At 50.4% G+C, this 23,014-nt stretch overlaps 1 protein-coding gene across 9 annotated transcripts in view; it reads left to right on the top strand.

Moving 5' to 3' along the window:
• PPP1R12B (protein phosphatase 1 regulatory subunit 12B) overlaps positions 1–23,014 on the top strand; it is a 134,287-nt gene that overhangs the window by 109,493 nt on the left and 1,780 nt on the right. For 4 of the 9 annotated variants that reach the window (XM_068173623.1, XM_068173620.1, XM_068173625.1 and 1 more), the window contains 7 exons: positions 8,928–8,944; positions 9,427–9,574; positions 10,167–10,271; positions 10,538–10,591; positions 11,902–11,952; positions 17,654–17,834; positions 21,660–22,966. In XM_068173623.1, coding sequence (XP_068029724.1) covers positions 8,928–8,944; positions 9,427–9,574; positions 10,167–10,271; positions 10,538–10,591; positions 11,902–11,952; positions 17,654–17,788 — 510 coding nt within the window. In that variant the 3' untranslated portion in view covers positions 17,789–17,834; positions 21,660–22,966. Of the gene's footprint in view, positions 1–8,927; positions 8,945–9,426; positions 9,575–10,166; positions 10,272–10,537; positions 10,592–11,901; positions 11,953–12,258; positions 12,327–17,653; positions 17,835–21,659; positions 22,967–23,014 lie in introns of those variants that run through there. The other 5 variants (XM_068173617.1, XM_068173627.1, XR_010993793.1 and 2 more) reach the window with 4 other exon arrangements.

Below are 23,014 nucleotides of genomic sequence, written 5' to 3'. Positions count from 1 at the left end.
ACAGTGCTGTTGTGGGAGTGTGGCCACTGGCTCAGGAGCTGTTCACTGGATTTTGGAGTGAACTTCACACTGAAAAGTTGTCGGTTGGCTGTTGGCAGCTCTCACCTCACTGTTGGTTCAAGAGGTATTCAATCCCTAATGAAACATCTCAGAACATCCTGCCAGAGTTTTTTCCTGCAGGGAAGGGGTTCCTGCAGACCTATGGCATTCTCATCTGGAAGACATTTAGGAGTAGAAATCTTTTCCTCTCATGTCACTTGGCCGCTTGGTTTTTATTTCCACACGTCTGGAGAGTTTTGTCTAAGATCACGTCGCTTTGCAAAATTAAATTTTTCACCAATAAAATTTGATCCCTTAGAAAAGGGAAAAAGAACAGCAAACGCTGGGTTTTGGAATTACAGCCTTTCTTAAATTAAAATACTATCCAGGCTGATGTTTTACATGGCGAGTTTTATCCCCAAGAGACAATGGGAATAAACTGCAGCTGCTGGAAAGCCCATGGTCCATGAGAGAGTTTTGGAGCACAGAGCCACAGGCTGGCCATGGCACACATGACACAGACCAGCATCCAACTGTAGTTTGTTTGGGATGGCAGGAGATGTGACCATCAGTCCCTCACAGCCCTGGATGTTTGTTTCTGATTAAGTACATGCTGTTTGTACTGAAAACAATGGGATCTGCTGCAGCCAGCTGCCAAAGCCACTCTTCCATCTTGGAGAAGCTTTTAATGTTATGCTTCAGTAATAGCAGTTTTTCTTAAGCAAAGTTTATTGATTTATAGTTTGAAAAAACATATTTTGCATCAGGCTTTGGGGAGTTGGAGGTTACATGGAGGTGGTTTGGCTGCACTGGATTATTAATCATATCCACAGGATTTTGGAATCCTTGCATTTGCACGATTGCAGGCTCAAGCTGGAAGCAGCACATCCATCACGCCAGTGGAGCTAACAGGATGCTGCACAAACCACAGCTCTCAGGTCAGAGGAGCAGCTTTCTGAGGGAGGCAATGACCTCAAAATAACTCTCAAAAGTAGAGTTCAGCCAGACCTTCAAATTATTCTGCGCCCACTGAAAAACTAAACTTGATCCCAGCCATTCCTAACTGGAATGACAAACGCAGCTGGAGGGGAACACCGACCTGAATTGTACCCACCAGGGATGGTCCGAGGTGTCCCAGGCAGTCTCCTCCTGGCTTCTCCTCCTTCCAGCTCAGCTCTGGCTGCACTGGCTCCTGGAGGATTCCTGCCCTCAGCAGTGTCCTGCTCTGCCCTGGCGTGGCCTCACCTCAAATCTGGGGGGCAGTTTTGGGCACGGCAATATAAGAAGGATCTGAAGTTATTGGAGAGTGTCCAAAAGAGAGACACAAATAGGGAAGGGTCTGGAGGGGCCACACGAGGAGCGGCTGAGGGCACTTGGTCTGTTCACCCTGGAGCCTGAGGTCAGACCCCACTGGGGGCTGCAGCTCCTCCCAAGGGGCAGCTCTGATCTCTGCTCTCTGACAGAGACGGGACCTGAGGGAACAGCTGGAGCTGGGCCAGGGAGGGTTAGATTGGATATCAGGAAAGGTTCTTCCCCCAGAGGGTGCTGGGCACTGCCCAGGCTCCCAGGGAATGGGCACAGCCCCGAGGCTGCCAGAGCTCCAGGAGAGTTTGGACAGCGCTGCCAGGGGTGCCCAGGGTGGGACTGTTGGGGTGTCTGTGCAGGGCCATGAGGTGGGCTTGATCCTCATGGGATTGTTGGGGTGTCTGTGCAGGGCCATGAGGTGGGCTTGATCCTCATGGGATTGTTGGGGTGTCTGTGCAGGGCCATGAGGTGGGCTTGATCCTCATGGAGCCCTTCCAGCTCAGGATTCGATGCTCCTGAGAGGGGGAGGTTGTCCTTTGGAACACACATCAGCCTGGCCCAAACACTGGAGCTTGTGTAGGATCAGCTGAGCTACGTAACTGCAGGAACATAGTGACTTTCACTTATAAAAGGGAAAGAACCCCAAAACCAGCTGGCTTTATTTTACATTTAATTTCTAAAATAAACACAGCTCATCAAGAGGACATTGCCAGCACAAGAATAAAATTTGAGGGGTTTCTAAAACTTCCCCAGTTGCTTAAAGGAGGACAGAGCTGGAGCTATGCCCCTGGCTGTCATTACATGGTGGTTAATTAATCATAGGCATTGATCAGGATTTCTGAGACAAAACACACCAAAATAAATTCCTTGACAACTCTCTTAAAATAGTGTACACTGTCCTGAGATTGGCCAGTTGGAGATAAAGAAGCATAAAATGTTCTCGAAGCATCTATTTTTTTCTCTTTTTTTCCTTGTTTGTTTTTTTTTTTTTCCTTTTTTCTTGAAAAAATGTAAATAGTAGGGAATTGTGCCTTCACTGGCTCCAACCTCAGCCACAGAATGCAATTGGAAGCAATTAGGGCAGTTTCTGCCTTGGCGAAAGCAGCAGCCAATCCCCCTTTTGTCACTGCAGTTCAGGGCTGTATTTTATTGAAACCTTCCATGAGGAATTTGGTTTAAATTATTCATCACTGAGCTCCCAACAGCTGCTAAATTTTCTGGTTTTGAGGGAAGGCTCCTGCCTTCCACAGTCCAAGTACATTTTTAAAATCAGTTCTGGATGGTGTTCCTGGCACAAGGCAGCATCCCAGCACTCTGGGTAGGTGGACCCAAGGCCAGTACCCAGCTGTGCCTTTTTCTTGAGACTGACCAATGTCAGCAGCCTGAGAATCTCTGGAAGTGTCCAAGGCCAGGTTGGGCAGGGCTTGGAACAACCTGGGATAGTGCAAGGTGTCCCTGCCCATGGCAGGGAGTGGAACTGGATGAGCTTTAAGGTCCCTTCCAACCCAAACCATCCTGTGATTCCATGGTTCTGTGGAGCTCTTTGCCCTTTCTCTTGGGTCCCATCTCAGATCCTGGTGATTTTCCAGCCCACCTGGGTTGGATAATCCCTGAGCTGGCAAAATGGTCTGAATCCCTTCAGCGTCCTCAACCACTGCAGGACTACCTGGATGTGCTGCCCACCGTGAGACGAATGGGGGGGAAGGTGGTGTGTTCTCTCTGGTGAGAGCTCTAAGACCTGAGGATTACCAGAAGCTTGTGAGCATGTCTGTAAGTGCTCCGTGCTTTTTCATTTTCCTTTAGACACCTCCCCTGGGTGTCTGGGCAGCAGCAGCAGGGCTCAGCTCTGCTGCCGTGCTGGATTCCAAACCAGGACAGCCGCCTCCAGCGCCGCGTGTTCCCCCCACCCCAACCCCTGCAGTGCTCTGACCCTGTTTAGATTATGGAAGGATCATTTCACAACTCGATGCTTCCCTGGCTCTTGATGTTTTTAGTTGAATTTTGATCCCAAGGGAAATAAATAAATCTGGGCAAAACTGCAGTGCTGCTCCAAATTTTCCAGGGAAAGAAAAAAGCCTCCAGTGCATTTGTTGATAATGACTGGAATGAATACAGCAGTTTTTCAGCATCCTCTCACAAACCCGAAGAATTTCCTTCAGGAAAGTCAGGAAGGAAAAGACCCTTCTGTCACCAGCTCATCACATGTGATGCCTCAGCTCTTCATTCCCTCTCTTCATTCCCAACTTCTCTTCCCAGCAATGAAGGAAGAAGAGTTTTGTCCTTCACCTTCTCACTCTCATCTTGGAATTTCCAGCTCTGGGATGGCATCTCTGAGCAACCGACCTCCTTCCTCACTTCCATGGGCAGCACAGGGAGCCAGCCAGTGCTGCTGGAATTCCAGTGACTATTGGGTGGTTGTTGGACAGGACAAGGCAGTGTAGGCAGGGCCAGTGGGGGCTGTGCTGATGGAGCAGGTGCAGCTGGAAGCACATGGAGAGGGTTCCAAAGATGCCATGGTCAAACACAGGGCAGAACTGAGCAGAAAGGAAGCTGTTTTCTGCTGAAACTGTCTCCAGTGTGACATCCCGGTGGCATCTGAAGATGTTTGTCTCTCCTTCAACAAATGGCAGGGATGTCTCAGTTAAGCACCTCCTCCAGTGTTCATAGAATCATGGAATCACAGAGTCACTGAGGGTGGAAAAGCCCTCTAAGATCACTGAGTCTACCACTGCCATGTTCACTGCTAGCCCATGTCCCAGGTGCCACATCCACATTTTTTTAAAGACTTCCAGGGATGGTGACTCCACCACTGCCCTGGGCAGCTGTGCCAGGGCCTGACCTGCCCTTCAGGGAAGAAATTTTCCCTGTTATCCAACCTGACTCTCCCCTTGATGCTCTTGTCCTGTCCCTGTTCCCTGGGAGCAGAGCCCAACTTCCCCCGGGCTGTCCCCTCCTGTCAGGAGTTGTGCAGAGCCACAAGGTCCCCCTGAGCCTCCTTTTCTCCAGGCTGAGCCCCTTTCCAGCTCCCTCAGCCACGCCTGGTGCTCCAGACCCTTCCCCAGCTTCATTGTTCTTCTCTTAGAGGGCTTTTTCAGCCTTAATGGTGCTGACATGCTGTGATTCCAGGTTACTGCAGGGTGGCTCTGCTCAATGCTGACAGCAGCAGGAATGCCTCCCCTCTCATCTGACACTTTGCTGTTCTTTAAACACATAGAGACAGTCACAGTCTGAACCAATCCATTGCAGTATCCATCACAGGAAAGTCATAAATACAATAAACCTGAGGGGTTTCCCCCTTTTTGCTGTGTATGTTTAAGGTGATTCCTTTCTTACCCCAGCCTTCCTTTGTGGAAGCGTGCCCTTGCTACCCTGCATATGGAAATTCTCATTTCTCAGAAGGATAAAAAGGACAGATGTGGTTTTTCCTCTTGCTGCAAGCGCCCTGGCTGGCTCAGGGACCTGCTTGGGTTCATTGCCTGGTTTCCATGTCACCTTGCCCAGCCACGTGGTGTTTCCCAGCACTGTTCAAATCCATTGGCAGGTGCGTTTGCTGAAGTAAATTCAGGCTTGCTAAGGAGTGGATTACTTGCCCAGCCATTTGTCATCATATCAAAAGTCATCACTGAAGGGGATTAGCATAAAGTGCACAAATAACTTTCAACAAGAGCGTTGTTCATCACTGTAATTCCCTTCTCCAGCTCTTCAGGGGAGGTTGGGTCATTGGGCCAGGATTCAAAAGGAGCTGTCAGGCTGCTGAGGGGTTTAAGAAACAAATGTTGAAAGCTCAGCTAACAAAGCACCATGGAGAGATCAGCATGTGTGGCTGAAAATGGGAAATCCTTTGTAGAATCCTAGAATCCCAGACTGGTTTGGGTGGGAAGGGACCATCAAAGCTCATCCAGTCCCACCCTCTGCCATGGGCAGGGTCACCTTCCATGACCAGGTTGCTCCAAGCCCTGTCCAGCCTGGCCTTGGACACTTCAGGGATCCAGGGGCAACTGTGCCCAGTTTTTCTGAGCAACCTGTACCAGGACCTCACCACCCTCACAGGGAAGAATTTCTTCCTGCTATCACAAATAACCCTGCCCTCTGCCAGTGATAAGCCATCCCCCCTTATCCTGTTACTCCAGATCCTTGTCCAAAGCCCCTCTCCAGCTCTCCTGAAGCCCCTTTGGGCACAGGAGGGGACTCTAAGTTCTCCCCAGAGCCTTCTTTTCTCCAGGTGGACACCCCCACCTCTCCCAGCCTGGCTCCAGAGCAGAGGGGCTCCAGCCCTTGCAGCAGCTCTGTGAGTTCCTCTGGACTTGCTCCAGCAGCTCCTCATCCTTGTTGTGCTGGAACCCCAGGGCTGGAGGTAGGTGGGGTCTCAGCTGAGCAGGACAGAGGGACAGAATCTCCCCACCCCCCCATGAGCCCAGGATGTGGCTGGATTTGTGGTCTAACAGCCCTCTGCAGGCGGCCGTCTGCACAGAAACTGTCCCAGCTTGCTGCCTTCAGGTTTCATACGGGGCATGGCCTGAGCCAGGGCTGTTTGGACAAGAGGGGTGTGTCCCTGTCACATCAGGCAGCTGCTGGGCATTGAGTGGCATGAGATGCTTCCCAGACAGCATCCAGCATGGCTTGTGGAGGTGCAGCAGGCCTTAGCCATGGTGGAAATGCATCTGCTAGCTTCCGTGAGAGGTTTCTCACCTCTAAGATGAAGAGATTTTATTAGAGCAAATAAAATAATACCAAGGTGGACCCACAGCCATGGCTCAGGGCCCGTGCCTGCACCAGGACAGCCTCCTGGAGCTTTGGTCATGGTGTCTACAGGGGGGGGCTATGTCTTGGTTTGAAAAGCCAGGTGTCTGCTAAGGAAGGCAGGAACCTCCTTTGAAATGGAGAATGTAAACCCCCTCCCTCCAAATTATTATAATTTTGAAATTAAGGGGCTCTCAGCAAAGATATGGGAATAGGAATAACAGTTCTTTACTAGGAAAATTAAAAATACAAATGCAATAGTACAAACAAACCACTGCCAGAGTCAGAGCAGGCCCTGGCAGCCTGTGGGTCAGGGAGGTGGCAGCAGTCCCATCCCATGGTGGCTCAGCCCTCCTGCAGTGCCAGCTGTGGCTCTGCTGGAGCAGGATCCTGGACAAGGGTGGAGTTTTCCTCTGAAGCTCCAGGGCTGCTGGAGATGGGCCTGGGCTTCCTCTGGGAATGCAGAGGGGAAGAAAGCTGCTCCTCTGGGAATGCAGTGGGGAAGAAAGCTGCTCCTCTGGGAATGCAGTGGGCAAAGGCTGCTGTGGTGTTCCAAGGTCAGATTGTATCCAGGTAGGAATGCTTGGCTCCTCCCCTGGGCAGAGCCTCTCCCCATGGGATGATGGAGTTTTCTCAGCCATGCAGGGACACTCACTGGCCATGACCAGCAGAGATCTCCTGGAGGGAGGATTGGCTGTGGGAGAGATAAAGAAAAGTCCCAATGAACAGCAGAGAACTGCCCCAGCTCTGACAGAGGGGGATAGAATGCACCCCCCCAGCTGCATCCTGTAACCTAAGACAGGCTGGCACTAGACCTGCTCAGAGCCTGGCTGAGGATGGCCCTGTGGGCACAGCTGGAGGGAGAATGTGCTAATTCATAGCAGGGTTTGCTTGTCCTTTTGATCTCTGTATGTAGCAGCTTTGTCTGAGTGTGTGGTCCATCCTCAAGGGGTCCCGGCCGCTCATTTTCCGGGTGCTGGTGCTCACAGCACAGTGTGTCAGAGGCTGTGCTGCAGAGCCCACGCATTGCAGACTCCCTAGGCACCTTCCTGTCCTCAATCAGGATGCAAGATGAGGGTCACATTAGGCTGGGATGAATTAAAAACTCAGCAGCCAGGTGCAGGTAATGGGTTGCCATGTCCTGGCAGGGCTGGGCACAGGGTGGGATGCTCTGGGAGCTGCACCCCGCTCCTCTGGCTTGGAGTGGAGACCTGGCCAGGTCACTTGGCCACCATCCTCCGTGTAATGGGTGACTTAATCCCTCTCTCCATGGGGGGTACTCCCAGATCCCTGCCTAGGATCAGAGGCATTGTCTGGGTGCCAGGCAGGAGCGGGTGGCCTGAAGTCTTCAAGCACCAGGGTGCCAGACAGGCAGCAAATCTGCCTCCCAGCAAGGCCTTAGCACTGGATTTACTGGTGTAGCTGACTGCACAAGCAGTGTGAGCATGTCTGGGCACAAAAAGCTTGACCTCTCGTCTGCTCTGTGATGTCCTTTGTGTTGACTCTGTTAAAAAGAGCAGAGGGAATTGGCTGGAAGTGCCTGTGGGAGGTTTGTGCTCACTCAGAGCACTGATGCTACTGATAAACCAGCATAGGAATACTGGGCTCAACTTCCAGTTCAAGGGACCATAAAGAGTTGGAATGCACCTTGAACTGGAGTAAATGTCTGTCAGAGGAGGTGACTGTCAGTGTGGCATGTCCTGCAGGATAGTGCTGCTGTCACCACTGGATTTATGCAACTGTAGGAAGGAGCTGTTCGATCCAGAAAATTTCATTGAAATGGTGGTTTACCACATCAAGCCTCTGCAGGATATTCATAGAAACATGGAATTAATAAGTTGGAAAAGCCCTCTAGATCATTTAGCCCAAACTTTCCCCCAGCATTGCCATGTTCACCATTAAACCATGTCCCCAGGTGTTACATCTATACATTCTTTGAACATTTCCAGGGAGTGTGACCACCACTGCCCTGGGCAGCCTGTGCCAGGGCCTGACCACCCTTTCAAGGGTGAAGTGTCCCCTGATATGCACCTAGCCTGGAACCACCCCTGACATCACTTGGGGTTTTTCCTTGTGTCCTGTCCCTTGTTCCCTGGGCCCAGAGCCAGGTCTCTCCTGAGCCTCCTTTTGTACAGGCTGAGCCCCTTTTCCAGGTCCCTCAGCTGCTCCTGGTGCTCCCAACCCTTCCCCAGCTCCGTTCCATTCTCTGGACACACTCCAGCCCCCAAAGTCCAAGGGCAGCCAAGGACAGCACAGCAGAGGTTTGGATGTTGATGGGGAAAGAAGAACCCAACAGAGGCTTCAACCACCCTAGTGTAAGGGTATTCTCCCTCCCTCCTGCAGCTGTTGTGTCTCTGTCTGCCACGGTGAAGCTTTTCTCCACGGGGAGGTGCTTGCCCCTGGAGAGAAGAGTGTTTGTGATTTTCTCAAGTTCAGCACAAACACTGGGAGATCCCTGTGTCTGTTAACTCCCGCTCCCACATCACACACAGCACAGTGATCATAGTCAGGAAGAATAACTTCACTGGAGAAGGGAAACAATGGATTGGTTTGGATTCCAGGGAAGGCATTTCAGTTCTGGAAATGAGAATTTGAACACCAAGATTCAGGATTTCTTAGGTGAGTGAAATAAAGTGCTCCAGAGGAGCTGAAGCAGTTGAAGATTCAGGCAGAAATTGGAGATTCCTAGTTTGGGCTGGGAAATCTATGTGTAGCCTGGCATGAGCTGGGTGCTGGTATCTGAGGTGGGAAATTGCTGCTGCCTGGAAACTCTGCAGTTTTTGAATTGAATGTTTAATTCTCATTATTAATTACCTTTTGCTTTTTTTTTTTTTTCCCTTCAGCATGAAAGACTTTCCAGGTAAGAATTTTCTTTTTTTCTTTTTTTCTTTTTTTTTTCTGTGTAATATTTATTGGCAGCACATTTTTGTATGGCTTTGAGGGTTCCCAGTGCTTCAAATCCAGTCTGGTCTGGCTATTTGGTCCTTTCCTGAGCTCAGCTGTGGCACCAGTTTGTTTCTATTCTTTACTCCCCAAATTATTTACCTCAGTGCCCTCTTAGAAATGGAGCTGGTTCCCACCATGGAGATGAGAGGTTTGTGGGAAGTCAGTGCCCATGGGAGGCTGGGCTGGTACCCTGGGATTTTTTCCAGTTGTTGTAGTGGTGGTGGCTGCCAGGTTTTGGGCAGCGATCCCCAGGGCCGAGTGGAGGGTGCTCCCATAGACCCCAGAGCCCCGGCTCAGCTGGGTCTGCCACAGCCTCCAGTCCCAACCAGCTGAGCCCTGTGCTGGCTGTTCCAAGTTACCGCAGCTCCACAGTGCTGGATCTTGCTCCTGTTTCAGGTTGGAAGCAGCTACGAACCCCACCACGAGTGACTCGTCCTACAGCGACCGTGCCTCCGGCCGCTCCAGTGCCTACAGCCGCAGGGAGAACCGGCTCGCCGCCCTCAGCAGCCGGGCAGAGGAGGAGAGCAACAGGGACTACAAGAAAGTAGGAACTTTTAAATTGATTATTGTCATTGCACACACTGCAGAACCTGCCTGTTGCTGCAGAAACCGGCCCCAAGAATCAGTGGGAAGAAAGAGAAGACGTTTATGGTCATTTTCTCTGTTTCAAAGAATCCAGTGGTTTGGGTTGGAAGGAACCTTAAAGTTCATCCCATTCCACCCCTGTCATGGGCAGGGACACCTTGCACTATCCCAGGTTGCTCCAAGCCCTGTGCAGCCTGGACCTGGACACTTCCAGGGATGAGGCAGCCACAGCTTCTCGGGGCAACCTGTGCCAGGGCTTGACCACTCTTTGAGTAAAGAATTACCTAAATGAAAACTGTCCCCTCTTGGCTGTGTTTAAACTCCCTACAAAATTCAACAGCTGTTTTCTTACTTCTAATTCATGAATTATGAAAACATAAGTAAAGCATCCAAGTTGGTTTTGTTTTCCCTTCTCATCTGTTGATGTGTGGGAGCAAAGTGAACCCCTCAGCTCCGTGCTGAGGGCATGTGTCTGCTCAGAGCAGCGTGGTGGGATGGGGTTAATTAACCAGGAGCAGCCTGGTTAATTGAGCTCTTGTTTTGCATTTCAGTTATATGAGAGTGCCCTGTCTGAAAATCAAAAGCTGAAGTCAAAGCTGCAAGAAGCCCAGCTTGAGCTGGCTGATATCAAAGCAAAGTTGGAAAAAGCAGCCCAGGTAAGGGAAAATCCATATCCTGACTCGAGAAACTGAGCACTGGCCATGACAAAACAACACTCGTTCCAGAATAGGAAAGGGAGGGAAGCTCCTGGAAGGATGTTCTTGGGAGGGAAGGTGCCATAGAGGAGACAGAAATAAGCAAGTAATTTTGTAAATCAACATGTTGCATCCCAAGCAAGAGCATCTGTGGGCTGTCTTGGCCTTTGTGCAGCACCCTGTGAGTGCTCTCGGGTTTAATCACCTTCTATTTTTAATTTCCATAGCAGAAACAGGAGAAAACTTCTGACCGGTCCAGCATGCTGGAGATGGAGAAGAGGGTATGTGTCTCTGCTTTCTTCTGAGTCACAGCCTGTGCTGTGCAGGGCAGTCATTTCTAGAAGGGAAGCGTTAATTAAAAGATAAGTTGTATTTTTGCCTTGAGGAGCAGTGCACAATGATAATTGTGTTGTGACCTTTGCAGGGCCTGAGACTCTGCTGCTCTCTTTGCACATCAGCTTCGTTCTGATTCCTCTCTTTGGTTCTAAGCAGCTGAGGACCAAGGGATTGTATCACACTGACAGACTGTTGGTCCATTACGCTTTAAAACATTCTTGATGCTTACAAATAAAGACTGGTTTGGGGTGGTGGGGGAACAAGGCAAAATCCTGGAAGGGCTGCTCTCAATACCTTCTTTCCCCAGCCTGGGTTGATACCAAGGATTGCCCCAAGCCAGGGGCAGGACCTTGAATTTGGCCTTGTTGAAGTCAGGGCAACATCCTGTATAACTTCTGTTCAATTAGGATCACAACAGCCACAAATTCTGTGAGTTAGAAAGTAAAAACGTGTCCAGCTGTTCTCAGTGAAGATGCATTAACTGTTTCCAGGATGGCTCGTGCATTTTGCACTGATGAATCCCTGGATGAACCATGCTGTGGGCAAAAAGTGACTCAGAACTCATCATCCACAGCACACTCAGATGCTGCCTTTTCCTCACTCTCCTGCCCTCATGGCTCTTTGCATAGGGGAAAGGAGCAGAGTGTAAATCTTGGTCTTGATGCATGTTTCCCACTTCCCCCTTCTCAGGGCCTGTCCCTGGAGCAGTTTGAGCCCCTTGGGAAAGTCACTGAAGGAGTCCAGTTCTCCTCACCTTGGGACAGGCGTAGCTGAGGCCACTCACGCAGCAGAGTCTAATCCTCACTTTCTAAAATGCACCAAAAGCAGTCAGCTTTGCAGCCCTGGATTATCTGGGAGAAACAGGATTCCTATTTGAGTGGCTCAGTGACTTTTCTCATTGCCACCTTTAGTGGAGTATAAGTAAATCCATGGCTTCACCTACAGAGCTCAAAATCACATTACATCAGCAGCTCCTGAGAACTGGGATCACTGAAAATGGGGAATAATTTCATTAGGGGTATGAATAGAGCTTGCAATCTGCCCAGACAGGCCCAGCTGATATCCCTGCTGGTTTGCCAGCTGCCCTCTCCCATCTGATCAGCTCCTGGTTGTAACCTCTGCCTTGCTTTGGGATACTCTTCAGGGAATGCTGCTACAGAAACACAAGACTCCTATTTTTCTTTAAAAGAAAATATACTGTAAATTCTTCTTCCAAATCCTTTTGACCTTCTTTGTCATGAATCCTTGTAAACAGGAGAAGCGAGCCCTGGAGCGGAAACTCTCTGAAATGGAAGAGGAAATGAAGGTAAGAAATAATATTCACTGTGTCTATTCCATTTTGTATGCTTTGTATTCATGTCTTTGGGGATTGTCACCCAGGAGGAGGATGTTAAAGGTGTCCATGGGAAGGATCTCATTTTCCTTTCTGCAGTCAAAACTTGCTTTAATGGCCCTGTTCTCCAAACATGAAATGCTAATAAACTGTCCTGGTTCTCATTCATCTGATTGCTCCTATGTTTGATTTGTTCTGCTGTTTGATCCGAGAACGGTGAGAGCTGTTCTCCTTAAATGCCTTCCCAAACTAACTTTTTGTGGCATCGCTGAGTTCCAGTGTGCTGACCCCCTGTGCTCTGACTAGTCTGCAGCCCAAGTTAAGCCACTGAGGTTCTCTCCGGATGGGTAAGAAGACAAAGCTGGCTTTTGACTCACGCACACTGGCCAGGATAAAACACAGAGTGGTTGTGTTCCTATACTCCCTTCCCAAAGCATGTCACTGGGAGGCCACGGCAGCCGGGGATAATTCCAGCAAAGAGGAATTTGCTTCCTGATGGGATGTGCAGCATGGCTTGCTGTCACGAGCCATGGCCACTGGTGCTCCGGCACGTTCTCGCTCCCATGGCGTGCCTTCCAGGGCGGCCGTGTCCGTGAGGGGAGCCCTGCAGGGCCCCGGCAGCGTCTGGCTGCCCACAGAGCCCTAAAGCCTCACCCCGGTTCGGCAGCGCTGCGTCACCTTCTGCTCTGTGTCAGTGCTCGTGTTCACAGAGTGAGTGTCCCCTTTGCTCTGCCCCGTGCTTTCCTTCCCTTTCAACATGAGCAGGTGGGACCAAGCTGCTCTCAGAAGGAAGGACCCACCTGAGAGCTCTCCCTGCACCATGCGCTGAGAGAAACAACTTCCTGCCACCCTGGACGAGGTTCCAACTCTGATTCTATTTGAAGCTTTGTGTCTCTACCAAGCACATACCTTGGAAAGGACCATTGGCTTGTGCTGCATCTTCTGCTGCATGAGTAGCACAATGATATGGTGGATTCTTGCTGTAAAGGCTCTTCTCTCAGAGAGGAGAAAATAAGCGTGGATGTGTGTGCCAGGAGGAGAAGGAGAAAGGATTGAATATGTCTAAATTCCAAACTCTTTGTTCAGTGAGCAGGTAGGAACCTTTAACTGCACAGAGACTTTCCTGTAATTACAGAATTGTGGTCTTCAAGAGAGATACAGGCATGAGCAGTTTGTGTTGGTCCTTCAGCTCTGCAGATCACTGCAAACCTGCAACTTCAGCCCATGGAGTAAGAAGACAAGGTGGTGGCCTCTAGTGGCCTCAGTTTGGAAACAAACTGCTGTGGAAAGCAATTAAGGAGGGAAGGTGCCTGTAGGGTCTGTTGGACACAGCCAGAGCACCTCCAGTTCAGGTGGTCTGGAGCTGCAGAGCTGTGGAAGCCAAGGCAGTGCAGAAGGAGAAGCGCTGCTGGAGGTTGGACAAGTTCTCACACTGCCTTGAGAGACATGAGCTGAAGGAACCTGTGGTCCAGCTGAAAATGAGCTTCAGGTCATTGAGAGTGGTCCTGACTCTGCTCTCTGCCTGTTCTTGCTGCATCAGACAACCAAAGTGGCCTTTTGTTAGTAGAACAAATAGACAAGAATTTGGAAAATCTCTCTTCTGAGGTGCTACTACATTTTTACTAGTTTTTGCAAAACCTTAAGCATGTAGTGAGTACCTGAGGGCACTGTGACATGTCTTGTTTGACATCTACTCAAAAAAAAAGGATTATAAAATCTCTTAAAAAAGAAGCATTGCATTGGACCTTTCCAAAAGGAAACTTGTGTCCACTTTCATGATACCTTGAAGTGGGAGAAACAGCCCTGCTGTGTTTGCCTGGAGGGAGATAACCTCTGCAGAGCATCCCTGTTAAGTCATTAGTGTGGGAGTTGAGACAGGAGACAATCTACTCATTCTGGCTGGACTTTCATTCTTGCTCCTTGCACTACCTGAGTAGCTGTTGTGCAGTTAGAATTTCCTTTAATGTGGAAAGCAGCAAGTGGAAACAACCAAACCTGTCGGGTGATTAGGTCTCAGGTTGTTTTTGGGAATTCTTCCCACTAGTCTTTGAATCCAGCAAGACTCACGTCCAGCTGTTGGATCCAGGGGTGTCTGTGTCCAGTTGTGCACATGAGATGTCCTGGCCAGGTCTGTCCTCTCCTTGCAGCTGACTTCTGAGGAAGAGGAGGCAGAGGTGACAGAAATGTACAGTACTTCAGCCTTTGTTTGAAGGAATGAGCTTTGTTCCTGTCTGGAGTGTGATCCCTGCTACCAAAGCCATAGAGAAGTGAAGAGGAGCAAGACAGGCTTGGTAACTTCAAGAACCTTGGTGGCAGAGCTGCTCCTCGGACCTGCTCTTGCAAAGTTGACAGAGCAGTGCAGCATTTCCTGAGTGCACAATTAGACTGGAGATCCAGAACCTTGGCTGAGGCAGGAGAAAGAAAATTAACATTTGCACTGAGCTGAATGCAATGCCAAGTGCCCGAGGTCCCAACTTAACACAGCAATTGTTCTTGAAGGTCACAGAAGTTCCTTTATTCCATAGCAATGCTGCAGCTCCTGGCTTCAGCCATCATGCAGGCTCTGGGCGTTTTTATTTAGTGTTGCAGGCACAAAATCTGTTAATTGAAGGCAGGTACAGAGAACTGAGAAACCTGCTTTTGCTAAGCCAAGTATCAAGCAGAGTGATAAGCAATCACAGCGGTATCATCCAGATCCTGCTCTTTGCCCTTGGCTCCAGTCCCAGCTTCCCAGCCTTTGCTGGATTTGGTGCATAAACAGGAGCCTGGCCTACCTGCAGCACACACACATTTTTACAGAAATGATCCTTTCTGTGGGCTGTGCAGCGTGTGGAGACTGAGCAGCAGCTGATGGGACCGTGCTGAGGTTCTGTGCTGTGCTGGTGTGGAAAAGCAAAGGTGGTCTCTGAAATGATCACAGTCCTTTCCACCTCGCATAGCACGATGCCAGTACTATGTATGTGAGATGCTTTCTGCCAGCTGTGAGCCCTGTTATAAAACAGAGGGTCTTTGTTATCTGTGTATCATAAAATCATGGAATATCCTGAATTGAAAGGGACCCACAGTCCAACCCCTGGCCCTGCACAGGCACACCAGCAATCCCACCCTGAGAGCGCTGTCCAAAAACACTCCTGGAGCTCTTGGGGCCGTGCCCATTCCCTGGGGAGTCTGGGCAGTGCCCAGCACCTCTGGGGAAGAACCTTTTCCTGATACCCAGCCTAAATCTCCCCTGACACAGCTCCAGCTGCTCCCTGGGTCCTGTTCCTGCTCACAGCAGAGATCAGAGCTGCCCCTTGGGAGGAGCTGCAGCCCCCGGTGAGGTCTGACCTCAGGCTCCTCTTCTCCAGAGTGAACAGACCAAGTATCCTCAATCATTTTTGGTGCCATCAAAAGAAGTGACTATTCCAGTACAACCATTTTCCAGCAGCACCTGGTGTGATGTATCACAGGACACCTGTGCCATGTCCATCTGTCCTCACTGAGCACAGTGGCAGCCAGCAAATCTTGGGCGGGTGAAGAGATGGACGGGTGGATGGATGGATGGATGGATGGATGGATGGATGGATGGATGGATGGACGGATGGATGGGATATGGTGAGCAGGGATCTCACTGCTGAGGTGTCACTGCAGCTTTCCTGCAGTTTGTTTGCTGTAGCTCTGTCTTGGGATCTGTTGATTATCCAGTGTCAGAACTGTGTTTGTGTGTCCCAGGAGCTGCTCTGTCAGTTTGATGATCTCAGGGCCTCAAACCCCATCCTTTGTTGGCTCCCTGCCTTCCTGTCTTGCTTCTCTTGGTTTTGTAAAACTGTTCAAAGAGGTGTCTTCATTCTGTCATGGAGAGTAAATGTAGTGCTTTTGGGCAGCTAAGAACGGAGCTGATGGTTGGGGGGTATACAGAGTGCTGCAGTTTTGTACAGGAGTGAGCCCTTGGACAAAATGTCCTGGGACGTAGCAGATTCCTTGCCAGCTGCAGTCAGCTCTGGGTCATGCAAAATCCCAGACTGGTTTGGGTTGGAAGGTGCCCTTCTCATTTCACCCTCTGCCATGGGCAGAGACACCTTCCACCATCCCATGTTGCTCCAGCCTGTGCAACCTGGCCTTGGACACTGCCAGGGATGGGACGGACACAGCTTCTCTGGGCAACCTGAGTAGAGCAGGTTGGGTAGACAGTCACTGTCTTTATGTCACAGTAGATTCTTTCATGGTGCTCCTTGTTCAGGACAGACAGCACCTTTCTTTGAGTGCTTTTTGGTAATGAAATGGTAGAAAGGAACCCTCTTACAGACCATAGACCCTTCCCTCTGTCTTCTTCTGCCAATAAGTGGACATGGGGAGGAATATGGTGCTTTGTGGGATTGCTTTGGTTTGGGACTGGGATTTTGTCACTTGAACTTACAACTCTTCTTGTGGATGTTTCCTGCCTGCCTCTGCCCAGTGTTGGGGCTCCCTCCATCATGCAGGATGGGTTCTTGCTCAGGAGGGGCTCTTGTTTTCTTGTGGCCCAGCTGCCCAGCCTCTCAGGAGGAAGGAAGGCAGGGATACTGCTCAGGAAGCAGCTCCACAGCTCTTAGTATCTCCTGGCACCCACAGTGGTGTAAATGTCCAGCACATGAATTCACTTTGGCATTACTGGGAACAGTGTCATCCTTGTGGCCCTGGGATATCTGCATGGCTTGTACCATTTCCCTGTTCTGCTTCCTCATGGCTCTTCTGTTCCCAACCTCCCTTTGCTGCTGTACCTGTGCAAGCCCCAGTTTGTACCCATGTCCAGTTTGTACCTGTGCCCAGTTTGTACTTGTGCAAGCCCCACTTTGTACCCACGCAGTTTGTACCCATGTCCAGTCTGTTCCAGTGCAAGCCCCAGTGTGAGGCTTGATCTCTGCCCTGTCCTGTGCCCCTCATTGCCTTTGTCACTAGGAATGCCCTCCTGGCACATCCCCACTGTGGGAGATGCTCTCATTCAGGCTCCTCTTCCTAAAATGAGCAGTTTAAGAGGTTCAGACTCATCCCTTCTGAAGGTCAGAGATAAATTGAGCCCTGAGACAGAGAAGAGTTGAATCCTGGCAGGGATGAGAAATTCCCCCAAACCACAGAGGTTTTGGCAGGACTGAGCCTGGGCAGACCCAGGAGCATCATTCAAGAATGAGAGACACAAGCAGACACAGTACCTGTCTCGATGATCTGCTCTGGGACAGTGACACTTCTAGGTGCTTCAGTCTGTGCCTTTGGGATTTTCCAGGAAGCTCTGATTTCTCGTTGCTCCACACAGCTGCTTTGGCTTTTAGAGATACATGAAGAAAAGGAGTTTTAAAGAAATTCTCAGTTCCCAGCAGTGCTTTCAGAGCCTGTGTAGGTGTTAAGTCACTGGTGATAGGTCTAACAGCAGTTTCCAAGTCCCAGGGCTGTCTGGGTAAACTAGAATATAATCCTACTTTGTGGTGGGAAATCCCTGTATTTGACCTTTTTTAAGACTTTGGGAGCCCCTGGAGAAAGGGCTGGTTCCCAGAATATCCTTGGTGTATTGTCAGGCTTTCCCCACCCAGCACTCACTGCTACTAATTTCTTTTATTCTCTTTTCTTTCACTGCCCATGGACTAAACTCCCATTTCTGTGCCCATTCGTTTCCATGATGTTCTCTCTGTATTTCTCTGTCCACTCCTTTCACTCTCTGCAGAATCTCCACCAGCTCAAACAGATTCACACTCTGAGGCAGATGAATGAGCAACTGCTGGCTGAGAACAGGGCTCTGACCCGGGTCGTAGCCAGGCTTTCTCTGCCCGCCAAGCCCTCGGAATCAGAGGAGCTGTAGCTGCTTTCCCTCCGGCTCATCTTGCCTCCCTCTTCCACTCTTCCAGGCAGGTCTCCGCTCCTGGCCAGGCGCTTCCCGCTCTCCTCCGCTCTGCAGGGTGTCTGGTGAAGCTTGTGGCTCAAAAGCTTGTGGCAGAGGATCTCCAAATTCCAAGAGCATGGTGCTGCTGCCACGGCAGGGCTTTGCTGGAGCTCTGCTCACCCTGCTGCCTCCTGCTCTGCTTGGCAGATGCTGCTGCCCTTGCCAGCTTAGCACTGGGGAATGGCTTTGGGGTGGCGCGGCGGTGCCAGCAGCTCCTTGCCTGGTACTTTGCCTTGAAACAGACCCACAGAATGGTTTGTGTTGGAAGGGGTCTTAAAGTTCATCTCGTTCCACCCCCTACCATGGGCAGGGACACCATCCACTAGACCAGGTTGCTCCAAGCCCCTTCCAACCTGGCCTTGGACACCTGAAAAGAGATGGTTTATGCTACATGTCTGCTTATAATATAATTCTTTTTTAATTTGACTTAGTTCAAAGCTGGCACTCAGCAAATCAGATTATCCAAAGTCAGGAAGTTTTCAGGGATGTTGTGAAAAGCAAACATTTGAGACAGAAAGGGTATTTTTAGAAAGACTACAAACTGAGTTGTCCTCAGCAGGTTTTCTTGGTCACTTGAACAAAAAGGACAAGCTCCTTTCCTTATTTTAAACTGAAATTTTTGAGCATGAGTCCACAGGCTCAGCACCCCCCCACCTCCTGTGGGCTGGCACAGAGTGGGGGATGCAGCAGGAGCCAGACCAGGAGGGCTCTGTGTTTTCATCTTCTGTTTTAATTCCAGTGCAGGACAATTAATGGTGGAAACCCAAGGATGAGTCTTCCCTAAGCTTTGCCCTCACACATCACACGGTTAAATTGCATCTCTTCCTGCTACTTCAGTGGTTCAATGCTAAAATAAAGCTGTAAATGCTCCTTTCCTGGGGCCCTGCCTGTCCTTTGCAGGTTAGTAGGGATATTCACATCCCTTGGGAGACAAGAAGTTGTATGCTTTTGTGGGCTGGAAGTGGCACCACAGAATAAAAAATCTATTCTTAGCACACAAATTATATCAAGGCTGATTAACCATAGAAACAAACTAATCAGGGGAATTGTGACTTCCCCTTTCCAGGAGTCTCAGCTCAAGCCCACATGTGTGTCACAAGGGCCAGGAGAGTTGGGTGTTATATTGTGTGCCCTGGATTGTGCAGATGGTCAGGTGAAATGATCTCGCAGCCTTTCTGGTTTTAATCTGTGCAACTATCCTCCAACCTGACCCTGCCTCATTTCTTCTCATAAACCGTGAGTTTAAGTCATTCTTCTTCCCCACATGCTTTGAGATCTGAGAGGGAAAATTGGGCAAAATTACTTCCAGACTCAAAGAACTGATGTTCCATAACCTGCAAGTCACCTCTCCTCCTCACAGGATGTGCCCATGTTTTCACTGCCCTTCCATCCCCCCTCTGCTCTGGCTGAGGCTCATACTTCCCTCCTGACTTACACATTTGCAGTTCCCTGCCAGTGCCCAAGCTGGGGGAGAGCCATGGTCTGTGAGCTCTGCTGATTTATTTTCAACCCTTTTAGTAGGTCTAGCACAGGATGTTGCTTGTGTGTAAACTCTGCCTCAGTGGTGTCTGTGGACATCACAGCTGTACAGTGATGTCACTGGTTTAAGCTCTGCCAGATGTTCCATGCTCTGGCAGCGGTGCTTTTCAGTGAATCTCATTTTCCTGAGTGCACAGAGTTTCTGAGGAGCCGTGTTCTCCAGTGCCCCAGGTTACACACAACCCTGCTGCTCAGAGCAGCCTCCAGCCCAAAGCGAGGTGACACCGACGCTGCATCATGGTCAGCCCTGCCATTCCCTGGGGCTGGGCCACATCCCTGCTCACCATTCCTGTGAGACATCTACAAAGCTGCTAGAAACTTCCAGCCCTTCCAGCCTGTTCCCATGGGGTTCATTTCACCTGACTTGAGACTACTCTGCTTCAAAGAGAGGAACGCCCTGGGCTTGTATTGTCTAAGGCTGATGTGCAGCTTTCAGGAAGCCTCACTGGGCACTGGTGGAGCTGGGTTATGACCAGGAAGTGTGTCCAGATGCACTTATTTCACATGTTCTTACACTCCTTCATTTTCAAATCAGTGGCACAGGTCGCACGAAGCCCCCCGTGAGGCACAGCCCCATCAGGCTCCAGCTGAGCCCTGGGACTGGAGTGGTTCTCTCTCTCATCATTTCTGGGAACTGTGACAGATTCTCTCTACCAGAACGAGTGTCAGGACTTCACATGCCCATTATCACAGCAATGGGCCCTGCAGAGGCACCCCAGGCAGTGACAGGGGCCTGACAGGACTGCCCAGTGGGTGGTGGGGCTCTTGCAGGGCACGGGGAGGCACCAGTGTGAGTGGCAGGTGAAGCTCAGGAGGAAACAGAGGAGTGCAAGAGCTCTGCTGTGTCTCTGAGCTCCTGATCACTTTGGTGATGGTGATGGTGATGGTGATGGTGATGGTGATGGTGATGGTGATGGTGATGGTGATGGTGATGGCAATGCCTCTTCTTTGGCCATGAGGAATGGCACAAGGAGCCATGAGTGCCGTTCTGGTGACAGCCCAGCCATGGTGAGGCACCTGTCACACCAGCACTGGCTCCAGGGAAGCACACTCACCATCACTGGCTGGAGCTCTGGCCAGCCCAGCACATGGATTTATCCTTCCCACAGTATCCCACCATGCAGCACCAAACCCTCCTCCCTCTCTCAAAAACCTCCCACTGGAAACATCCACCAGCAGTGCCCACAGTGATGGAGTTGGGTGTGTTGGGGCCCACCATGGCTCGGCCCAGCCGTGGAAGAAGGGAATTGCTCTGGTGGGAGTTGGTACTGCCCCAGGAGCTGCCCACACTCAGAGCTGGTGATCGTGGAGGGACTGGAGGTGGAGGGGGGCAGAACACTGTGGTCAAAGCTGAAACACCAGGTTAGGAGGAAAGAGAAGATTTAGTGCAGATTTTTAATTTGAGGGAATTCCTCCAAGATGCACCTTGGCAGACAGAAGTCGTGGCTGAGCTCATACAGGTACCACATGTGTGATCCTGCTCTGCCCTGGCTGCCCCTGCAGGCTTGGGGCTGGTCACCCTGTGATCTGCTGGCACCCATGGTGGGAGTGACCCCTTGTGTGTCACACCCCAGACAGAAGCAGGAGTCTCCCTCTGGTGCCCAGTGGCTGGGAACAGCCCATGGAAGGTCACTGACTGCAGCACAGGAAGTCAGCAGGGTTTAACAATGGGAAATGCTGGAAGGGTCTTGTTGGAGTTATTCTTCTCTATTTCCAAAGGCTTTTGTCTGTTGCAACCTCAGTTGAGCACCCAGGAGGTACCTCCAGTGTTCTACCATTCCTCTGGCCTTGGCACTGGAGACTCTGTTACACATCTGTAGGGTCCCAAGGAGATTTGTGGGTATTCTAAATAGATTTGGCAAGGTCCAGTCCTAAATGAAGATTCCAGACCCTTGGTTTCCCTTCTAGACCTGGCAAAATGGAAAAAGCATATCAGGAAAACCAGCTTTACTTGTCTGCTGAGCTGTATTTAGCCTCTGGGCACAGGTTTGGGATCAAACAGCTCAGAAATGGTTCCTGCCCTGCTGGTCTGATCCTGACCTGCTGCTGGGGCTGTGGCCTTGCTTTGCACCAGGGGCTCCCTGGTCAGTGCTGTGCTCGAGGCCCCTCTCACCCCTCACGCCTGGCAGCCAGCTTGTAAAAGCTCTGGAGATGCTGCAGAGCCATGGAAGTGTGCTGGGTGGAGGGGATGCAGTGTCCCCTCTGGCCCCCTGAGCCCCTCTGATCCCACCTTGTCTTTGTCTCTCCACAGATTTTGACAGAGCTGAAGTCGGACAACCAAAGGCTGAAGGATGAGAACGGAGCCCTCATTCGTGTCATCAGCAAACTCTCCAAATAGGAATCCAGAGCAAAGGAAGGACAAGGAGGGGTGTCCTACACCAGCTGCCAACCCCACCACTGAGCCCTACCCCCTTTTCTTCCCGTCACGTACAGCAAGTGTTTCAGCTGTGGGATCAATGTCACACCTGCCTTGCCCTGCCCTTTGCTGTACATTCCCTTTCTACCCCTATTTCCCCCCAACACACCCCCTGCCATTTTATTTTTTTTTTTAATTTATGCATGTTGTGGTATCTCGGACATTTTATTCAAGGGAGAAATGTGAGGACTGGGTTTGAGCTGCCAAAACTTCTTCCAAAAGCTCAGTATTTGGTTTTGGACTCTGACCTGGAGTGGGAAGCTCCTACTGTAAAAAGTGACATCTGAAGAACTAACCCAGCATATCCAAACCCTTTACAGGTGGGAAATGTGAACATGGGCTGGGACTCTGAGGATGCACATCAGCCCACTGAGATGTGGGACTCTGGTTAAATGTGATGCTGTGAAAGCCACCAGAGCTCATGTTTGTCACAGGCTGATGAGCTGTTTTGCACAGACACCTTCTCTTCTTGCCCCAGTAGACTGAGTCTTCTGTCTTAGACAAGATTTTGAGCCTGTTCAGTAACATCAGTGCTGACACTCAGTGTCAGACCCTCCCTTTCCCCCACAGCCTGGGTGATCCTGTGTCATGTTGTGTCCTTCCAGGGCTCCTGTCTCTGTGGTTGGTAGCATCCAGTTGCCACCTGGATAGTTGTTCCTTGGGACAGGATATATCCCAGGCACCTGCTGAGCTTTCTGAAGGACAAACTTGAACCCCTACAGACCCTCTGCTGCTCTCACCTGTGTGTGAGCAGGAATCATGCCTATGCCAGAAACCAGCCTCCCCTTCCCAAAAGCCATCTGGGACATCCTCCCGCTGCCTCCCTGAAGGCAGAGCCCCATAGCAGAGCCTGGTCTGGTATTTCAGGTACCCTCCCTTTGATTAGCAGCAGGATTTGTAGACAAAGAATGCCAGCATCCTGTCCCACACACCTTGGAGAGGTCAGGGTGTGTCAGTGTCAGAGGGACAAGGAGCTGCTGGTAACTAAATCACCATGATGAAAGTCTTCTGACCTGTCAGAAACTTGTGATAAGCTTTGACCTTGAAGGAAACCCCCAGAAATACTCCTCTTTAATGCTACATGCACTCTAAACAGTTTGGAATTGTTCTCTCCCATGGGCATTTAGACATTGGCTCCTCTCTCCATGCTGTGGGACTGTTCATCAGGTTTGTTCAGCTTCCTGTTAACA

This window comes from Anomalospiza imberbis, chromosome 26, assembly GCF_031753505.1.
Source record: "Anomalospiza imberbis isolate Cuckoo-Finch-1a 21T00152 chromosome 26, ASM3175350v1, whole genome shotgun sequence".
Classification (NCBI taxonomy): Eukaryota; Metazoa; Chordata; class Aves; order Passeriformes; family Viduidae; genus Anomalospiza; species Anomalospiza imberbis.
Note: the sequence above shows the minus strand (reverse complement) of the source record. Positions and strands in the feature narration are given on the sequence as shown.